Raw genomic sequence first — 22,785 nt, 5'->3', positions numbered from 1 at the left:
CAGTAATATGGAAATATCTCCTAACACTTAAAGCGAGGCACTTGTTATGCTTAAGTCTACAAACTATTCTGTAAAAAGAACTGAAGAGAAACACCAGAGACGAAACTCAAAAGAGAGATACAAAGAGTTAAAGCGAAGGAACATGCTTCACAGATGATCATTATTAAGACCCATAGTGCATTGTGAGAAGCAGAGCATTTAAAAAACAAGAAAAAACAAAAGCCAGAGTTCATAGTGATAATATTAAGTTATCTAAACTACCATTTTTTTGCCAGTGAGAGGGTTCCCATATTTTAACAAGTGAGTGCAAAACAAAAAAAAGAAAGAAAAAGAAAGAAAGAAATCACAAACTAAAACCAATTCACTTCATTGCAGTTTGTCCACTACATCACAGCATGGGGGATCAGAGAAATTGCATTGAATGGAATGTAACCAAGATCCACAGCACCACATGAGATAGATAGATAGATAGATAGATAGATAGATAGATAGATAGATAGATAGATAGATAGATAGATAGATAGATAGATAGATAGATAGATAGATAGATAGATAGATAGATAGATAGATAGATAGAGTTAGAAAGAGAAAGAGAGAGACGAAGAGCGGGCTCAGTAGCTCAGCCTTGGACAGTAAACATCGCACAGCCAGCTTGTGGAGATCAAACAGCAGGGCTAATTTTTTTTTTTCTTTAACTTTTTAGTGTTTCAAAAAGTACAACTGCATGCAAAGCATTCCCATTTAAAACAATGCAAAAATGAGGTAATAGTTTTTTTTCATAGCATTTTTGTGTTATTTCTAAATAAATAAATTATGATTCAGTCGCTCCCAAAAAACTATACAAAATTAAATACATACCCACAATATCTACAGTTAGTAATAAATTATGATTGTTAAATACTTAAGGCATCTCAACTGACAACACCCTGTGTAAACTATGAAAACTTCATCACGGATGACTCCACTACAGAGGAGGCAGTGTCAACACTGGCAGTGCACAAGACAGGGGGAGAAGGGATCCTTGTTGATTGATCCTCGGCCCCTCGAGGCTGAAGGAGACTCCGTAGGGGCCAAGTACTTATCCTTTACTATCACAGTGCATAGGACAGTGAGGGTCCTAGAGGGCAGCCATTAACGCACGGCCCTGTGGAGCTGGAGATGACGAGCCGACATGAAGGGTATAACGACCAAAAAGATTTTTTGTTTTTGCTTTTAAAAAAAAAAAAAAAAAAAAGGAGTGAAAATTGGTTGTTTGAACAGCCTGAATGTTTCCCTGCTGTCGTGTCGTCTCGTTGTCTGTGTGCACTGTGAGAGGGAGGCTGCCTCCGTCGCACCACGTTCTACATGTTCTAGCAATACAGCATAGCAACCAGCATAGCAACCACGAGGGGAGGTCTGTCACACAAATACAACAAGATCAATACGCAAGCTCCTCTCTCTTCTCTCTCTGCTGAAACACTGCATGAATCTATACCTAAATATAAACCAACGCAAATGCAATACCAAGGAGGAAAAAACCAAAAACAAAAGAAAAAAAAAGAAGAAAACAACTCTTGTTGCTGTAACTATTGTCACATGTGCTTGTTCTTTAGGCAATAAGGTTAAACATCGAAGAGAGGATCTCATCATTGCCACCAAAGGGGGGACAGGATGAACACACGCTACACGTCAGGGGGAGCAGCCGCTGACACCGTGCTCTTTTTTTTTTTTTGTTGTTTGTTTGTTTCATTGTTAGGGTTGAGAAGATAGTCACAGCTCAGATTAACTAAGTCATGCACGGCCATCTCAGTACCTTTTTAACAGCCAAGTCCAAGACGATGAAACATGCATTTTTTTTTTAGTACACACTGTTCTGCCACGGGCCCCGCGCCAGATGAGGATGCAGGTACAAGTGGGGGGGGGGGGGGGGGCAGGCAGCGAAAATCTTCCTCCCACCTCTCCCTCTGCAGTGCATTAGGTTTTAGTTTCCTTTTTTTTCATCCCTTTATTTTTTCTTATTTTTTGGCTTTGTGTTGTATAAGCACTCCAGTGGCCACACTATTAATCTACACTGAGTCTAAGTGTTGCCTGAAACCCTTTAAACACACTCACATTTGCACTTTTTCAACACACACACACACACACAGCCACACATACACCTTTGTTAGACACATTCTTGAAGTCACACACAGCAGGGCAGAGCACACACACACACATGAACCTGCACGTCAGGTTCAAGCTACTGTGACAAAATGCATTTTGGTAAAAAAAAAAAAAAAAAACCACAAACAAACCAAAAAATAAAAACACTTTCTACCTATTGTTAAATTTTAAACACACAACGACTCGATCGCTGGGCTCGGTTTTTGTCTGCGGCAGCGAAACAGAGACCTACTCAACCCAACATAAATGTACAACTTGTATTGCAAAATGTCAAAGCTGCATGATAGAATTAAAACATCAGCTAATAGCCGGTGCTGCCGCCTCCCCTTCCAACCGAGGAGGCGACGACGCCGCACCAGATATCACTTGTTGGTTACTGCTACTCTACTACGACCACAAATGATCTTTAGGTAAACATGGCATCAGAGCATTTAGTTTCTGTTAAGCTTTCTTATGTGGCAGAAGATTGGTTTTTGATTGATTGGAGTGTGTTTGGAAAGACAGAAGTGTAAGATAGATAGATAGAGAGATAGACAGAGAGAGAGAAAAGAGAGAAAGTAGCCAGCTCAGCTCAGTGTGGGGTTATTATGTGTTTTCCACTCTCAGGACATTAAGTCATGGCTTTAAGGACATGCTACACAGCCCAGGGCTACCTACAGTACAACACCACAACAGCAACAACACCCCACTTTATGACCAGCAAGCTACAAGTAAACCCTGTGTACATGAGTATATGTGTGTGTGTGTGTGTTTGTGTGTTTGTTTGTTTGTTTGTGTGTGTTTGCGTGTCTTTTGCTTCCAGAGGGATGTGCTTCTATATAAAGAGAGTCCCTTGCGGCCTCTCGTGCAGTTAGTTATCCTGGCTTGGCTCAGTAAAGCGTGAGTCAGAAGGGTGGTGATGTCACATGAAGTCTGGGGACATTTGGCAAAGCACCCAACGGGAGGGGGGGAGAGAGAGGAAGAGGGAGGAAGAGAGTGAGAGGAAGAGAGAGAGAGAGAGAGAGAGGGCCGGGGTGGAAGAAAAAGCAAGAACCACACAAGGGTGATTGACAAGGAGAGTGTGAAGGGAGGAGAGGAGAGGAAGGGGAGAGGAGAGGAGAGGGGGGGCTGAATCTCATCAGCTGTCAGGGTTCAGCTGTGTTTCGATGTCAACCCGACAGATTGGACACTTCCTGCTGGTGGCCAGCCATTGGTCCACGCAGCCCTGGTGGAATAGGTGCATGCAGGGCAGTCTCCTGGAGGACAGAGAGAGAGAGAAGAGAGACACACGGGGTCAATGTTGATTCACATTGGCAGCGAGCACGAGTGTCCCCGTGCAAACGCTGTACTGGCTCGCAAGCAACTTCTGAAACCTGCGGGGAGTTAATTTGGTTCATTCAGGCATGTAGAGACAACTTCTGTCGAGTCGTGAATCCTACACTCCCTCTCAGACAGCTGAGACTCCGTATGCTGTAAACTGACTCTCTCTCGTCCTCATCCTGGGGCACAGGGGTCTCCGTCTCCTCAAACCCTCAACTTGGTTTTCAATGCATGTCAAAGTCTGTGTCCTTTCATTCATACCAATCTTATTTGTGTGTGGTAAATTTGAACTCACTCTGTTCATGCACTGCAAAAACTCAAATATCTTACCAAGAATATTTGTCTTATTTCTAATCAAAACAAATCGCATTATACTTAAAATAAGACATCACATTAAAAAGTAGCTTGTTTTTAGACACTTTTTACTTCTTTCAAGGATATTTTCACTTGAAATAAGTAGAAAAATCTGATATTGGAGCAAGTTTTTCTTCCCTATTACGAGCACAAAAAAAACTTGCTTTCACTGGCAGATTTTTCTACTTATTTCAAGTGAAAATTTGTTTAAAACAAGTGAAAATGATCTAAAAACAAGTTAATTTTATTATTATTTTAAGTGGAAAGAGATTCGTTTTGACTAGAAATGAGACATTTTGACAAGAAAGAAGACAAATATTCTTGGAAAGATTTTGAGTTTTTGCAGTGTGCTGCTGGCTTCACTGGTAGACCTTACTAGTCGACTGTCGTGCTCGGGATTGTTTACATATCAATAAAGACTGCTCCTCATCTGTATATTCTGGTTAGAATAAACACACACGACCATCAAATTCAAAATGTTCCTCCATCCCTTCAACATGCAGACATAATTATTCTGCTTCTTCCACTTCCTGCACCGATGCCGACTGGGCATGTGCTCGACAGTCGACTAGTAAGGTCCACCAAGAAGCTAGCATGAACAGAGCTACGTGACAAAGACACACATATAGCTAGCACTGCTCTCCCATATTAACGCAGTTTATGCACAGTCAGTGTTGTGTGGCGAGGCACTGGTGGATGTTGAAAAGCGTGTGTAGTGATATTTTGAGCATAACAGAGGCCAAAGTCACGGGTTTAAAGTTCTGCCCCCATTACTTCACTGTTTAACTGCAGTGTAGCGCAGCTAGCAGGAGGAGAGCTAGGTCCTGGCTGCACATATTTTTCTCAGGTCTTTTCCTATGGTCGCACTCGGGGACCTAGAGCTGTAGAGCGTTACTTAGAAAATGACCGGAACTCTCCTTTAATGTGTCCTTTTAATGGAGGCCTACCGGTTACGGCGGTTAGTATCTGGATTTTGATGCCATTTAACCAGCACTTCCTGGATTTGTGCTGAACTAAACTAGCAGGCTGGTGTCAATACTGCCACATTATGTTGAACTTATACTTTACTTAACTACTACTAATCTACTTTGCTTTAACTGTGCTGTGCTGTGTGAACTTTCTTTGATGAAAGGTGACGTTTCAGAGCAGGAAGAGTCAGATTCTGCTTCCCTCAGCGGTTTCTCACCTGACGTCCTCTCCGTCCTCCAGCATGGACAAACAGATGGTACATTTCTCATCCACGTCTGTTTCCTCCTCCTCCCCGATCTTCAGCTGCAGGGGCTTCCTCTGTTCGCAGGTCAGATTACACACAAAGACAAAAGATGAGGCCATTAAACCCCAGTGTCAATACATTCAATAGTTTATAGTGTGTCAGAGTTATTAACATCCTGTCATGGCTTTTATCGGCCCTTACCTTCTTGTATTTGTGCGGGAAGGTAAATCTCTCTATAGTTGTCTGGACAGCTCCTCTACTGACACTCCCCAACCGGTCTTCCAGCTGCAACAGCTCCTGGAGGCAATATAAAAAGGAATGAAATAAAATCCCATACAACAGCTACTAAATGGACGTTGATTTGTCTGCTGTTTTTTCTTAGCTCAAGAATGAACTTTGAACCTCAGTTTGAGTCCTTTTGAGTTTGGAGAAAGAATTGAAATTTCAACGGATCTACATTTTTTAGAGCAGCTACTGAAGTGAACATAAAATGAGATTATTTGAAAGACATTTAGTATAGTAGCAGTGGTTAAGGTAGGATGTGAGTGTCTAAAGTTTAGGTCCGTGGGAAAATATGTAAAAATGTTTCTGGAGATATATTTACCTCGTAACTCTCTCTCACAGCCGTGGCATGCCTTGATGGATTCAGACTTTGCAGTGCCAACAGGTGCAGCTGGGGGTACGGGTAGTTTCTGATTTCATGCACAACCTAGCAAAAGAAAAAAAAAGTTCATCATATTACAGCACAGCTCATCATCCTGCAGCTAAACGTTGTTTCTCCTCCATTTCTTTGTGTGCATTGTTAAGCAAGTAAACACATGTTCCAGACGGAGCGTGACGCAATCATGAAAAACAGATTCCTATGAGACTTTATAGTGATTACGGCGGCAAATGTGATATTTGTGTGAAAGCTATAGGTGAACTCTAATTTTACACATTAAAGGGATAGTTCAACATTTTGGCAAATTGGCCCATTGCCATAATCCCTATAGTTTTAGCAGTAGGTTCGTTACCTTTAAATGTCGGTGCAAGCTATTTTTAGATCGGCGGAGCAGAGCTGCAGAGCAGAGCTACACTACAGAGGCTAATGGGATTTCTTGGTTTCCCTCATCAAACTCAAACATCAAATCCACAATCCAACAACTCCAAAACACTCTCGTGGACAAGTTGTGACCTGCACATTCACCACGCTATAGATATTAACAGAAAGTTACGAGACAGAGCTGTTTTCGAGGCAAATCAGAGACTGCTTGCTGAAAAACTGCGCCCGACGGGAACACGCATCAGCGGTTTTGCATGAATTTACCTCGAAAACAACTCCATCTCGTAACGTTTGTATTGTGTATATTTGATGAGTTTGATGAGGGAAACCAAGAAATCCCATTAGCCTCCATAGCGTAGCTCTGAGCAGCTTGCAACTCTGCTCCACCGTTCTAAAAATAGCTTGCACTGGCAATTAAAGGTAACAAACCTACTCCCAAAACTATAGGGATTATGGCAATGTGTCAAAAATGTTGAACTATCCCTTTAAAGTTAATAATAATTTGTGCAAGGCTGTTTAAAGCTTTTTTTTTTCCTTAGCATTTGTACTTCATTTCATTTCACCTTTATTTATTCAGGGAAGGTCAATTGAGAGCGAGCTCTCTTTTTCAATGACGCCCTGATTACAAAACAACACAAATATACAAATACAATCAAACAATTACTGCAGAACATTTGATAGTAAGTTCTTAAAGCTACCAAGAGAAATAAGTCGATCAAGTTTCAGACTAGAGGTTGCATTGTGGGTTACCAGGATATCTATTGAAAGAACTAACATGGTAGTAAAATTCACAATAAAGAATAGCTGCAGCGTCTGTGATAAACATACCACTTGTGCAGATGACGTGTTCCTGGGGAAGTGGTGCATTCGAGGGGAGGCTAGGTAATGCTGATAGTGCTGTGGAAGCTGCTGGAGCTGGTACTGGTGGTGAGGGAGGCCGGCATCTACGCTGAGATCCCTGCGGGCGGACAGACAGGCAGTTAAATCAACATTGTCACCCGTGCTAGGGCAATGTGACAGACGGGCAGATGGGTGCAGAGATGAAAGCACTGGGATAATTTCTCCACCCCGCAGGACTCTCGTTAATCTCCAGCAGTGACTCACCAGTCGGTGCCTTCGGCCAGGTACCGCGGCTGCTGTGTCATTGGCTGGGGAACGTGGAGGGGAGGGGAGTACTCGTAGCCTGAACGCAGTCGGTGAGGGTTCAGGGGAATACGCTCCTGGGTTCTTCTGCAATAAGACAGTGATGTTTAACTTGGTTATTATGTGTACTGTAGTGTACATGTACCTTTATGCAGTGTTGGGAAGATTATTATTAAGTTACCCTGTTGAAAATATAATAGTAGTGTAATTATTTCAATTATTTCTCAAAAGTAATGAAACTAATTGCATTTGATTACATTTTGATTACTTATCTTAACTTTGAATAAATGCTCTCAACTGCTGCTAACCATTTTGACATGTTAAGACCTGATAGTGTTAACCCTTTCAGCAGTATAGACAACATTAAGTCAGACAATATAATAACAGACTCCACAATCATCATCTTAACATATCTGCAAGTAAACTTTAACAGCAGTCAAAGTAATTTAGACAAATGTAATCAATTGCTCCCTATTAAACTTAAAATAGAACCATGAACACCTTCGCTTGGTGTCAAAGAGTAAAAATCATAACACACATTTGTGTCTAAATGCAGTTGGGTTAAAGACAGTAAGGGTTTGCCTCCCATCATATTTGACGCTATACAGTAGGTTAGGGTCAAGACAAATAATGAAAAATAGTGAAGAATATAATGCATCTAGACTTTCACAACCAGAGAGAGCCAATCAGAAGTGTCAGCATCCAACTTGCGGTTTTGGAAGAAAAACTATTTGATAAATCTGAATTTTTTGCAGCGATCTCCAAAATTGTCATCATGGAAATTTCCAAAAGCAAATGTAATTTAATTACACATATTCCCCCCAGGAATGTAACAGATTACAATTATGTAAATGTTGTAATCAAATTACGTAATGCCATTGCATGTAATTCGATACTTACCAACACTGCAAAAACTCAAAATCTTACCAAGAATATTTGTCTTATTTCTAGTCAAAACAATCTCATTATACTTAAAATAAGACTCATCACATAAGAAGCAGCTTGTTTTTAGACACTTTTTACTTCTTTCAAGCATATTTCCACTTGAAATAAGTAGAAAAATCTGATAGTGGGGCAAGTTTTTCTTTCTTATTACAAGCACAAAAAAAAGCTTTCACTGGCAGATTTTTCTACTTATTTTGAGTAAAAATTAGTTTGAAACAAGTGAAAAGATCTAAAAACAAGTTATTTTTTAGGTGACAAGTCTTATTTTAAATGAAAAGAGATTAGTTTTGACTAAAAATTAGACATTTTGACAAGAAATAAGACATATATTCTTTTTTTGCAGTTTTTGCAGTGAACCCTGCCTGTATGTGTGTATGGTTGTGGTTTCTACCTGGAGTGCGGGAGGATCCTGCGGTGCTGCGCTTCGAGAAGCTGCTGCTGGATGAGGTATTGCTGGTGTAAGGCCTGAGGTAGGAATGGAGGCCCCGGCACATCCTGGAACTGAGGGTGTGCAGGCAGGGCAGTGAGGGGCGGATGGTGTGCCGGGGGCAGGTGGGTGGCCAGGCCCGTCTGAGGGGGCTGGCTGGCGTGTCCTAGAGGGAACTCGGCTGAGATGGGCGCCTGGGGAGCGCCCAGGTGAAAGTGTCGGCAGGAGGTAGCATGGCTGTTATGATGCCTGGTGAAGTGTGCTCCTACAGGAAATAAATGCAAGCGATCAGACTCATTAAAACCGGATAGTGTACTGTGATTACTCCCAAAGACGGACACCACAGAGACCTAGACACACCAGTGACAAACAGGGATGGACAGAGTACTCGACCCCAGTACTTGAGTAAGAGTACAAATACTACTGGTCAAAATTTACTCCGTTACAAGTAAAAGTAGCTCAGTCGAAATGTTACTTGAGTAAGAGTAGAACAGTTTGCTTTTAAAGGCACTTAAGTATCCAAAAGTAGGCCTACATGCTTTTAAATTTACTTTAAGTAAAAGTAAGAGTAGCCTAATTTCTTATTTTTCACATCAATGAATTACTATATTTTTTTCTAAATGAATTTAAGGACCTTTTAACTCTTGTTTCTGAGAATTAACTCTTTGAAACCACCTGCACTGATGTGCTTGCTTTTAGGGGTTAGGGTTTCCTTCTTTGACAAACACAGCTTGTGTTCAATAGTATTTTAGAAAAAAAAGAAAAGAGCAGACCTGAAAGTAACGAGTACTTTTCAGCCTTCCTAGAAATTAACTTGAGTAAAAGTAAAAATATTTGTCTCGGAAATGTATTCAAGTAAGAGTATTAAGTACCAAAGAAATCTAATACTTAAGTAAAGTATACTCAAGTAAATTTACTCTGTTACTGTCCACCACGGGTGACAAACACATACTCACACAGAAATGTGGCCTTTCTGGCTCCCCCCTCTCTCTCACACACACAACAAGTAGGCTACATTTAAAAACATTTAACAACAGACGACATTGGGAGAACATAATAATAATAGGGAGATTTGACACAGGAAAAGACATGACAAGACAGACAAAACAGCAGATGGATGACACAAACAGTGAGACCCCTGTGGAGCACAATCTAAACCCACAGACAGATTGCACCCAGTGGCCTGCCTGTCCACTTGCCATAGTATAGCCAGCGGGGAGGATGGATGGATCTTCACTAACAGCCCGGGGAGTTTCCGAGGAGGATCTACAGCAGCGAGGGGTTGTCTGTGCTCCATCATCACTCAGTCAATTGAATAGATTTAGGTTTTGTATTGTGGTCGCTGTTTTTTTTTGTTTTTTTAAAGGAGCACGGTAGATTTTCTCATTAAAAATCTGATGATAGTCAGGCACCACAGCAACAGAGGTGGGCTCAAAAGATTATCTGCCTCCATCTATTTTCTACCCTCCCCCCACCCCACCCCACCCCTCCCATTAGAGGTGGACGAGACATTGGGAGAGATTGTGTGGTAGTCAAACTGAATCACCTCCGTATTGACTTGCACAAAACAATCAATACAAATTACTGAGCTCACAATAAAGGAGGGCTGGGCGGAGGGCGAGGTGGTGGCAAACCATTACTACTTCAGGTTCCCATTACAACCCACTGGGCGTCTGGACCAGGAGGCAGACAGCAGGGAGTGGATGATGGGACTCTTTATAGAGCATATTGAATTTCTTTGTATGGCTTTAAAAAATATATATTAGGCTATCTCCCTTCTTGTTATTTGTTATCTTATCTGCTGTTGTGTCTACACTAGTTTCAAGCAGAATCACACAGATTAGTTCTGGACTTGCTAAACAGTAATATGGAGTGACACCCTATGTCTAATATGAGCAAGTGGGAGGATTTGGCTATTAGTTAATGGTTCGTGATATATTTAGCATTCGCTGCCAAATGTAATTAACAGACGATGGTTCACTGACTTGAGATGTAATTTTACAAATTATCGTCTGTATCATTTTCAGTTTAAACTCAGGTTCTCTTCAAAATGTGAATTGTAGCCTAAATATTAATTTTAACGTAAAGAAATAGTTTGTCAAGTAAGAAAATAGATGTAGCCTATTGTGATTTCATACAACTCTCAGGTGGTTTATCCTTTCAAATGCAAGTCAGCATCTGGTTAGCTTAGCTTAGCTCAGCACAAAGGCTCAAAACAGTGGGAAACAGCTAGAGTAGCTTTGTATAGCAGTTACAAAACTCATAAAAACCAAAGTGAATGGCTTTTGTCCAAATTAAACAACATTACATTTAATTCAGTGAGCTCCTGCTGCTAGGTGTAGTTAAATGTAATGTTAGCTGTTTCTTCCTGTCTTCACTCTCTGTGCTAAGCTGAGATGACCTAGCTAGCTAACCAGTTGCTCTCCACATGATGGCAAATAAATGGTCTGTCCCAAAATGTCAAACTATTTCTTTGACTATTACTAACATGACGTAGCGTATTTGCATGTGACTGTTGTTTTTTTTTTTTTGCTTCATTGCATGTAGCCTCTGGACATGGACAGCCAGTGAACCTTGAGAGCCATGAGCAGGCTGAAAACATTTGGCTGAGGAAGTAGAGCAGAAATGGCAGACCGGTGGTTCGGTTTTTTGGTAAAAGGGGCTGCTGCCCTGCATGTCACTTTTGTATAAAGCCTGTGACCTGGTAAGGCTGGAGTCCGGCGTGTGAAGCTCAAGAGTAAAATGTCTGATTATTTGTCTCTGGGCCTCTCTTCTACTAGCATCAACATTAATATTTGACATATTGCAGAGCAGCTGCCAGCAGCGTTAACTCTGTCTCAGCTTCGACTTTGACTTACAGACATAAAATGCCCGATTGGTGCAGAACAGAATAGAGCAGACCCCCACCCATCCACACAACAAACACACACACATGCATGCACACACACACGCACGCACGCACGCACACACACACACACACATACTCCCATCCACCTCTTCCCACTCCTCCTCACCCCTAAGCTGCTGCTGCTGCACAGAGGCAGCAGCCCCTCCCCCACGGTGTGGCTGCAGCATGGTGTCCCTGTGTGAGTGACAGCCCATAAGCACCGCCCACCAGCGACTGCAGCAGTCTGACATTAAACCCATCTCTCTCTCTTTCTCCCCCCACCTCGCCCCCCCTGCTGTCATCACTGCAGTTTTGCAATCACACCTCCTTTCTAACGTAATCCTGTCTCCTGCCTAGTCCGGTGGTCTTCCATCATGTATCTGAGCCATGTATTATGCGGTTTTTTTCATCCTCATCACCACACCAGCTCTTATTGCTGATTTGCAGACTCACAATTTACAGAGTGCATGGGCCTAAGGAAAGAAATAAACCTCTTGCGTTGTACAGTCGGGGCTGAAAATGTGCATACAGATTTGCTCGAGACGGCTCATGCATGCACGCTGCTCACTGACCTTGATTCTCTGTACATGGGTCAAATAAGGACAAGGGTGTGTGCACACAGTGGAAGACAAAACATCTGATGTTAATGCGGTCTGTGCCAGTGCAGCTACTGTGTTTTAAACATATGCATTACAGCCAGCCATCATGTTATTATAAAAGTCTGTTGCTGCTGTAGCAGGTGGCAATAGCTGCCAAGCACATATGGCTTTTTCACGGACACACCTTATGCGTGCACATAAATAACTCTCCCCTATTTCTGACATTGTGAACAGATGTAGGGCTCAAGTGGCTCGAGTCCTACACGTTAAAACTCCTTAAATTGCTGAATCTATATTTAAAGTTTGCAGCTAAATACCCCAAAATTGATGACACCAGAGCCGGTGCTACGTGTTGTGACCGACTGCCCTACTTCTAAACTTTTCAGAAGAAGAAGCTTTTGAATGCATTGTTTAAAGTGAGAGTAAATCATAAAGCCAAGATGATGCAGTAATTAACTTTACATTTAAGAAAAAAATAGAGCTAAGAAACCTTGCAAAATTTTGCAAGCTAGTCAACCTATAGTGCAATAATATTATCATCTTTTACTAACAAACGTAATGTCAGCATTTTCATTTCATGGAGGATGCCCTGCAATAAAGAATCAAAAGATTTATCTGCACAGTGAAACATTGGGTTTTGTTACGCTGTTGTCAGAAGTTACAAACATGCCAGTGGATGACTAAAGGAATTTAATCTGACAAATGAAAACTCCCTGCTCTCTGCATTTGAATATAAATGTGCCAAGGTCTTTTGTGCTACTTATCAGCAAAATAACCGAACGAAAAGAACCCAATGGTTTCAACATGACACAGAGACACAGATATAAAACCTTCATACATTGAAAAAAAAGTCACAATTTTGTGTTTGAACCAAGCTGATTTTTCTCATTTTGCTTCACATTTGAAGACTCTTCCAAGGAATAGTCGGATAATTTAGGAAAAATCCTATCTGATTTGATTTGAGGTGAACATATAGTTGACAAGAGACTGTGTTGTCTGTCTGCCGATCGACCCTTAAGGTGTATTAGGCCGTTTTCGGCAATGCTAAAAATCAAACACAACAGGTTTAACATGATTTTTGCATCAGGATGTTGAAGTACCTTAATTTTTTTGTTCTTTTCATTTTGAATCAATTAGCTAATTCATTCCTCTCTGGTTGTTTTAAAAAACTGTTTCTCAATCGAAAACTGACGACAGTACATCACAACATACATCGATATGCCAAAAGAAAATTAGATAGAATAGAATAGAGAATAGATATATACCATGATAGCGGAGTTTATCCATATCGCCCAATGTGGTTCCAATGTTAACTCAACACCAATGAACACCAATGAGTGGATGTGAGGGAGGCTGTGTTTCGTTTTATAAACAATAGTGTATGGAATAGGAGGAAATGACAGCGTGTAACATTAAATACCAATGCTGGTGTGTTTCACTATAAACATGCTTCTTTTTTTTTTTTTTAAATGGAGAGAAAATTTGGTTGCCCCTACTCCAAACTAAGCAGAGCAGCAACTTGAAGAAACTCTGTCAAAGACAGCTGAGAAATGAGAGCACATATAGAGTGAGGGGACCGTCTCAGTGACAGCACAGTGTGGAGGGAGGAGGGGAGGAACACATGGAAATCAGCAAAAAGCACACTGAAGGTTAGGAAGAAAACTACAGTCTTTATTGGAAAATATTAGGATGTGTGGCACTGTGTAATAATAGTAATAATAAGAGTAATAAGTCCTACAGAACAATTATAACATGCAAATTAAGACCAAAGGCAAGGCCCGACCATGCTCTCTGTAGGGTTAACAGAACAGAAGCAGCATCCAATGAGTAGATGTGTATGCTTATAGCACATTTCAGTACAGCAGGGACATCTCTACACAAAGATTACATTGGAATCTGCTGTTCAATGTGGAAAAACAAAAGTATAAAATGACCATGCATTAGGATCTAATACAAGAACATAAGGTAGAAAAAACCACAACCAAAGAATAAAAAGACATTTTGAATCTAAAAAGGAGTTTCTACAGCAGTGCAGGATATACACATCCCTGTAAAATGGATAGCATTCTGGAGGTGTCTGAGGAAAAGTCTTGAGAGAGAGAGAGGGGGGCTGTGAATGATACGGGGTGTGTTGGGGGGGAGGCGGGGGTAGATTTTCAAAATGGCAAGATGAGTTAGACCTGAGTCTCGCCAATTTATTGTGACTGACAAAATCAATTCAGCTTGCAGGAACAAAGGCTTTCACACATGGATAGGATTATGACCAGCCGTTTGGATGCCACTATAGCAGGTGCAGTGGACCATCAAAGGTGAAAATAACATCACACAAATTACTGTGATTTCACAAGTGCAGGGGGGCGGAGGGGGGGTGGGTGTATTGGCCAATTGGCAAATGTTAGGATAACGGGATTACTGGTCAACAGTGATTTAGAGAAGGTGATCATACGAAAGCCGAGTACAATGCACCTTTGCAAATATAAGGGAGGATGGAGACAATATTCAATAGAGTTCGATCAAGCCTGGCTGTAATCGAATCGAGGGGGTGTGGGGGGGGGGTATCAAAATGTATCCACTTTACAGAAATTTACAGCAGAATGTAGTCTATCCACACTGAATGGGAGAATCACAATGACAGTCTGTAGTAAAGTCTAATGCTACAAAATGGGTTATTCACTAAAGAGCAACATGACAGGTATAAATAAAGACAAACTGTTTTCTCTACAGAAGGTGTTATTCTTTAGTCTGTTACACAGAAGGATACGGTATGAGTGGGAACTCGGTTTTAATGCCAATGTCGTCTTCAGATGGAAAGAGGAAATGAGCAGAGGCGATTTTAGAGTCTGCTGGGGCCCTAAGCAAAAATCCCCAGGGGGCCCTCCAACCAGTGTTTATCACCATAATTTTATAAATAATCGAACACCAACAAAAAATGTATGAAATTTAAACTTTTTTTATTCCAAATGCCAGTTATGGTGTAAGCAGGTGACATGTTGTCTTCATGATGGGCAGTGTTGCTGTCTCACTGGAGGTGGACGTTCAACTGATATGACAAAAAACAAAAGACAGTTTTACTTTAATTGATAACATATGCCATGCCCTCTAAAGATTCTTTATGACAATACACTTACAGTTTTCACTGTCAGCACTGGGAGGAGGCACTTTGTCCTTCTGATTTGCTGCTGTCAGAAACCTAAATAATAATCCTGAGGAGAGATAAGAGAGTGATTTTTAAATGTTTTCCTTGGGCATAGCTTTCATAGCACCAATATATTACACTTTCATATTATTATAATAATAATAGGCTACTCACTTCAATACTGTAACATAGCTTTACTATGTCACCCTGCTAGCTAGCAAGTTAATAGTGTTGTTACTTGCTGCCAAGGAGGCCAGCAGATAACGTTAAGTTAACCTTGCTCTTTTTTTTTTTGTCACTTAACGACCGTAACCGAGTGGAGCACCAGAACCGCACGCACCGAGTCCCTCAGTCCAGTGCAGTCCCACTCGCTAACTGGTCACCACTGGTCTGAAGCTAACATTAGACTATTAGCATTTGTTCAACAGTTATTTACTGTTCACGTTACACTCTGCTCCACTTACCACCACTGTCTTGCATTCTTTTTTACTTCAGCCTCTTTTTTCTTCACGTCTTGCTCCCAGGTGGACTCTTCTTTTTCCCTCGGCTTCATTAGAAACTCCCAGTGATAAGGTGCATCGTACAGGTTGACGTTAGCTGGGATCAGGTCCGGAGAATGACATGGGGCCCCGTTAGGGGGGTTTCCTACTGCGATGTCATTGCAAATCGACGCTATACGACGATACGGGGAGGGGGGTGCGGTCACTGCGGGTAGCGCATTTTGAGATATTTCTGTCGATAAAACTGCCCTCGGGTCCCGTCCCTCGGGGGCCCCCTAATGGCTCGGGGCCCCAAGCAGTTGCCTGCCTTGCCTGTTCACAAGTAGCGCCTCTGGAAATGAGGAAGAAGGGGTTCACAATACAGCTAGATGCAGAGAACAGGCAGAGGCTACGGCAGACAGCAGCAGATGATCGTTAGCTACACAATGGAGGGGGACAAAGGTCTGAGAAATGCGGAATGTAGAGCCAGCCTCGATACTATGGAACAGGAAAAAAGAACACAAATAAAAGCACAATGAAATCATTGGTGCTACTGCATGTAGTTTTAACAATGCACGTCAAATTATTATTATTATTATTAATAGTACTATTATTATTACATAATCAACACAGATAGCCTACTGCAATGGAGGATGATGTTATTGTTAACTGTGCCCAATTGAACAGATGTGATTATTTATTCGCCTCAATGCTGTTCACGTTCAAGTGATGTGCAGGGTTGCGTTTGTCTGTTTGTTTGTTTGTTTGTTTGTCTGTCGCTTTTCATCGGATGAAAACATCTTTTGTTTTTTAGGTTTGGTTCTTTTAAAAAAAAAGCCACTTTTTTTTTTTTTTACAGCCCATTTATTTATTTACAGTAGGTCGTCCTAATCTGAGGTATTTGAGCTATACAGCTGAATCAGGATGTGATCATTCGCCTTTATGCTGTTCACATTCAAGTGATTTGCTGGTTGCGTTTGTTTGTTTGTTTGTGTGTCGCTTTTCATCGGATTAAAACATGTTTTATTCTTTGTTCTAAGGTTTGATGCTTTAAAAAAAATTCCACATTTTTTTGTTCTTTTTCTTTTACAGCCCATCTATTTGTTTACAGTAGGTCCTCCTAATGAGGTATCTGAGCTAATACAGCTAATATTATTACACTGCCTGAGTCAAATGGGGGAAGGGGGGGGGGATTGTGGGGAAGGGGGGTGCGTTAATTGGATATCAAGTGATAATAAAAGTGAGCGCAGAAATGGATGCCAGTTGTTGCCACACAAAGGGGCAAACAGCAGCCCCCTTGTCATGTTGTTGTCAGCTGCCTGCATTTCAAATACAAGACAAATCCAGACAAGAGTTGTGGAGATTATAATCATCCTCATTATTATAATATCTATTACACGGATATATAACCTACACGAGCTGTTGGTATCGTTTTTAGTTAGTGTATGTAACGTAAATGTAACTAGCTCCGGTTGCAGCAGCGGCAGCAGCAGCACGTAAACACGCCGCAGTGGAGGACGGGGCAGACAGGACCGCGTTTTAGCCACCGCCGCCGCCGCCGCCGCTCAGGATGAAAAAAAAAGAGGGGGCGAAAAGCAAGCGGGGCTGCCATTTGACAGCTGCGGTGATTTGGTTTTGGTGCTGCGAACAACACAACAGGCCCCTGAAACATAAACCTAACACACACTACTACAACTACTACCACCGTATATCCGTGGCTGCCGCTGCTCCCCTCGGTCGGAGAAGATTAAATGCCTCGGTTTAGTCAGTCAGTCAGTCAGTCAGTCACCGTTACCACGTTTTCAACTTGGTTGCTAAGAATACTGGCACGGCACGCGACGCTACGGTTAGGTTCGGTTATGAGGTTCGAATCGACAAGCTAACGTTAACGTAACTGTCGCTAATATCGTTGTGCTCGCTTTTGCTTTGCTAGCAGGTGTCAGCTGTTTACATCATTTAGATTAGAGGAGAAGACATTTTTTTTTTAAAAAGAGAGAGAAAAAAGGAAGAGACGCGGTGAAATTTTGTTTTGGGTTAGGATAGAAATCAAATAAATGAAAATAGTAGTGAAAAAAAAAACATACAGCTAGTCATACCTCTATTTCTAACTGAGCCGAAGACGGGGAGAACCAGATATCCAACATGTACTAACACCATCCTGGGTCCTTCTTCTCCTGCTTCTTTGTTGTGTGGGCAGCCAGCAGCCAGAGACAGATGGTCCATGGAAATGATCCCCTCCCCTCCAGTAAGTTAGTCCCCCCCCCCTTTCCCTCTCTATCTACCTCCCTCCCTTTGCTGCACATTCAAACCGGACAGGCTGCGCTGCTTGCACACGCACACCCCGGACGACCAATCACCGGACCCCTCCGAGCAGGACCCTCCGGCTCTGGAAGCCAGCCCCGCCAATGGGATGAGCGCCGGGGCGGGAATGTCTGTCTGTCTGCCCCCCCTCCTCCATGGCAGAATGAATCCTCCTGCTGCTGCTCCACAACCAACCAACCAACCAACCAACCAACCAGGCCGGATAAGATACTTACCGTAGTTAGTTAGTGCTGGACCTCTCTGCTTCTCCTTCCAAGTAAACATGACACCCTCATACTGTTTACTTAGCTCTGGCATGTAGCCTACGTGTCATAAAGAGGAGCTAGGTCACTTTGAAATGACAATTAGCTAAATCTCTCTATCACAGAAGTGGATAAACACATATACTACAAATAATCTTATCATAATCTGACATTAGGGGGCCATGAACACTGATAGCAATCCCAATATATATAGCCAATATTTTTTTTCACTTAGGCCTAAACCTTCATTCACACAAGATTAATAATAGGCTACTAGGGCTACTAAAAAATATATTTAAAAAAACACAACATAACCTAACAAAAGTAGCCTATATTCATTCATCATTCAGTCCAAGTTCTCCTTTTTAGATATAGCCATGTCATCAGTTGTAGTTTTTTTTTTTTTTATCTAGTTGTGCTTCATTAAATCTCTAGTTTTCCATTTTGTTCATTTCTTCAGTGATTGTTAGATATATTGGTCCTTTATTGTGGTTCTACTGTCCCACAGTTCCTTGTAGGCTTTTATTTTTTTTTATTTTTTTTATAGGGCCTATATAAGCTGCTAACAGTAGCCTAGGTAGCCTATTTTAACAAGATCTACTGCTCCCTTTTACACATACCTCATGGAGCTGCCATACAACTCGTAGGGCTCTTATATCGTAATACTTAGTGTAACAGTCCCTTTATAATTTCCCAAAACACTGTTATTTTCTGACATTTCCAAAATATATGTAACATTCACATAATGACCCACGCTCTCTCCCAGTGTCTGATGTTGGTTTCACTACTCAAATTACCATAATCATCTTCTCCATTCTCTCTGTTATGTTCCTTTTCCCATTTTCTCATATATCTAGTTGAATGATGCCAAAATTATGAAATCTTGCTGTTTTCATTATATGCTTTGTTTACGTAAAACTAACAACATTAAAACATTAAAATCCCCTCCCAGGGGACATGATAACATGCACGCTGACATTGCTGCATGGATTTTACTTGGAGACCTGATGGAACTGACTAACAATATTAGTCCCACCTTTGTTTTTTCCCTGCTATAAAATGTCAAAAATAGCTGCAGTGAAAAGGGCCAGTAGAAGAGATAAAGTTTTAATGTGCTGCAACAAAGCTGACAGGATGGCCAGGAGAAAATTAAGTGAAAGCAGTTGATGTGCGGGATCTTTGAACTTCTGAACAGGTACTGAAATAATTACTGCCACAGGGCCAATGGTCTGAGCTTTGAAATAGCACATGGCCGAGCCCAAGGCCACACTGTCTCCGGCTCTCTGAGGGAGACCGCGGCCTTGTCGTCGCCGTCTTCGTCTTGTCCTCGCAATACACTAACCATGACTTAGGATCTGTACCCCATGCAGCCTCCCCATCCACCAGCTTGGTCTGTGTCAAAGAGCCATATTGCATGATGAGACACAACCCAGACCAAGCCAGCCTTCGGCCTGAGTTTGTGGACTGTTGAGCCTGCTGCCAGTCTCCTTTCTCCAGAGAGAGACAGTGGTTGGGTCCAAACTCGACCCTGGCGGTATACGAGTCCACATGGCCCTGACTGGGATTCAACCTCAGGCTCCCAATCCAAAGTCAAAGCCATTACCCACTGACCTATCCAGCTGCAGGGTTCCTATGCAAGTATGGAAAAGTATGGAATTTGATTTTATACATTTCCAGGTCTGGAGAAGTATGGAAAATGGAAACTATTGTATGAAAATGTTTTTATTTTATTTATCTTATCTTGGTTTGGTCTTATCTGAAGTTATTTGGGTTAACTATTTTGTATGTGCTATTGTACTTAACTACAATCTCCTGGAAATTATTTGGTTGCATAATGGCATTCACATTCAGAATAATGAAAACAAGATAAATTGCATGCTTTTTTTTATGTTATGCACATCTATTTACTTAAATATCACAAATTATTTGAATTTTTTTTTTACAGAGAAGTCTGGAAATTAGGGTCTGGAAAAAGTATGGAATTTGGAAATTTCAAATGTGTAGGAACCCTGTGTATGTGTTGAGCCCTCAGGTCCACAACTTACATGACATACTTTATTATTAGGAACATGTGGGATGTTTGTGGTGTTTATCACTTTCTGTACTGTCAAAGCCCAACACACGCACACACAAATGCACACAGACAGGTTGACAGCTCCGTCATGTCAGTGTTCAGAGAGAGAGATGATCGTGTGTCTGTCTGATTAGCGCCGTCTGTGAAATGTGTGACTGATGATGTTAAGGTCGTGGGTTTGATTCCCCCATTTCTGCAAGGAAATTTTTAAAAATGTGCTTCACCCATCTATCTACATTGAAATGCTGCTTGCATTGTAATGCATTTATGTGAACAATGAAGTCCACTATTAAAGTACTTTATTTAAACTGTGGAAATGGTTATTCTTCATCCCTAATACTTTTGCTATGGATATTTTCGGTATGTTTTGCTGGTGGAACTTCTACAATTTTATTCAAGTAAAGTTTTGTGTGAAGGAATTTAACATGTAAAGGACCTGAATGTATCTTCCATAGTCTTCAATTCATACGCCTCTGTCCCAGTTAGACTAGTTTTGACAGCTAAGCTACAAAGAGAAATCCTATAAGAAACCGGACATCTGAGATGTTTAGAGGAAAAATACAAATTGGATTAAATTGAATAAAAGTTTAAGCTTGTTCTTCTTCACTTAGCGACTCAGTGGGTTATTTGTCACAGCCAGGACCCCTCTCTGAGAAGGGACTAACAGACAGTAATTAGGGAAACATAGCTGAATAATCCATCTTGCAGATCATTAAGTAATATTTATTCCTCATCATAATTCCTTTGAAAAAACAACTGCTTCCTAAACATATGTTGTGCCACTTTCCTGCACAGCAGACATGCCGAAGACTGTGTCTATGTCCTGAAAACCTCTCTGCCTTTCGTCTTAAGCCTGAAGGGTGAAGGAACAGATGGGCATGGGGAGGCTGAGGGGGTCACAAAACTCAAAGTCCCATATGTCCCCGTCTTCCAGTTCCCACCATCTAATACTTTGAGCCTGCTGAGCCACACAAAGAGCCTTTCACAATGGTTTACTATCAGTGCAGGTCAAACTACGGCAATCAGTCCCCTTTATTCCCCAAATAACACACTTCTGATCTTTAATTCAGTCACATTTACACTGTCACTGCATATCAGTATGAGAACAGTGCGAACTCCTATTTCTATATTAAACCTTATTAAAAATGAATTTCTATTCAGTCGTCACATTGACTTATGCCTCAAAGCAATGTCAAGTATTTCATATCTTAAAGACTGCAACCAATAATTATTTCTTTTAATTTGCAGTTTCTGAGTGTTCGCTCAACTAAATGTCAAAAAAAAAAAAAAGAAAAATAGTGGGAGTAGGAAGAAAACACTTATCACAACTTCCCAGAGCCCAAGATGACATTACATTAAATGTCTCATTTGTTTGACTGAAAGTCCAAAATAAAAATATATTCAGTTCACAATGAAAGAAAAACACATCTTCTTACTATTCCTTTGTTTGTTTGCTTGAAAAGGTTACTTGATGCAGATTATTTTCTTGTGGATTGACTACTTGACTACTTCTTTATCAGACCTTTTTTTGCAATTAACAGGCAGAGTTAAAGAAAAGTAGTTTCACCGTACATTATTTTGGTGTAAAGCCCTGTCACTCTAAATAAAAACCTACATATAACCGCACACTTGTGCAACTCTTGAGTTTTACCCCACACCCTAAAGAGACATCTGCAGCAGGAAGGATTCTTATTTCTGGCTTTGAGCGTGAGCCAGCACATTCACTGCTGTGTGAGGCCACCACTGCCCTGTAAAAATTAGCATACAGCTGATGTTCTGCCCCGAGGGTGAAAGGAGCTGCCCAAAGGGCTTCTTTAGTTTTAGGAGAAGGGCCCCTGTCCGCGGACTGCATTGCTCCACTCCCTCATTGTCCTCTTCATGTGAACTCCATATGTCCCCCTAGCGGCAGGTGTGACGGGGTGACCTCTGACCCGGCATGCCACTTTGTGGGTGAGGGTGAAGTTGTTATTGTTCGCAGCCAGGCAGGCAGCAGTCTAGACTGTTTGGCCACAGGATAAAAGAACACAATGGCAGCTCTGATTAAGTATTGTACCTATATGATCTGAATTGTTCCCACTCACACAGACAAGATGCATACCCACACAAAACACTTGACATGACAGACATTAGATTTCAGGCTTCAGATACATCTGTTTCAGTGTCATTATAGAGTCATTCAAATTCTGTTTTAAGTATTTGGTGTTTGCTAAATTTGTGTCTCAAGATGTCTGGTGTGAAAATGTAATTACATTCAGTTCATTGTCCTCTGTAAAACTGGCAGCAAAGTTTGGATAAGAGACATTCATTTATTGGACATCACTAAAACAAGAGACAGTTAGAGTTTCCTTCTCTAACCTTGACACCAGACATTTGACCTCCCAGTATAGTCCCAGCCCTTGAGCATAAAAGACGACACAGACTGATAATAAGGTGAATCTGAGTTCTCTAGCCAAACAAAAATCAATAAACCATACAAGAGGG

At 41.4% G+C, this 22,785-nt stretch overlaps 1 protein-coding gene across 2 annotated transcripts; it reads right to left on the bottom strand.

Annotated features, from left to right (window-relative positions):
- Positions 1–1,227: 1,227 nt before the first annotated feature.
- On the bottom strand, positions 1,228–17,904 carry ark2ca (arkadia (RNF111) C-terminal like ring finger ubiquitin ligase 2Ca). Of its 2 annotated transcripts, none has more exons than XM_085792952.1 (8): positions 17,763–17,904; positions 8,530–8,830; positions 7,155–7,280; positions 6,879–7,008; positions 5,613–5,717; positions 5,210–5,305; positions 4,982–5,082; positions 1,228–3,377 (listed from the first exon to the last, which is right to left on the bottom strand). In XM_085792952.1, exons 1-8 carry the CDS (start codon positions 17,887–17,889, stop codon positions 3,260–3,262), a joined length of 1,104 nt encoding a protein of 367 aa, XP_085649078.1. In that variant the 5' UTR covers positions 17,890–17,904; the 3' UTR covers positions 1,228–3,259. The 2 variants fall into 2 exon arrangements, with proteins under 2 accessions (XP_085649078.1, XP_085649079.1); XM_085792953.1 differs by having other exon boundaries at positions 5,210–5,302.
- Between the last annotated feature and the right edge of the window lie 4,881 nt (positions 17,905–22,785).

This window comes from Trachurus japonicus, chromosome 12 (assembly GCF_045865225.1).
Source record: "Trachurus japonicus isolate A0001 chromosome 12, Traja_1.0".
In the NCBI taxonomy this organism is placed as follows: Eukaryota; Metazoa; Chordata; class Actinopteri; order Carangiformes; family Carangidae; genus Trachurus; species Trachurus japonicus.
Note: the sequence above shows the minus strand (reverse complement) of the source record. Positions and strands in the feature narration are given on the sequence as shown.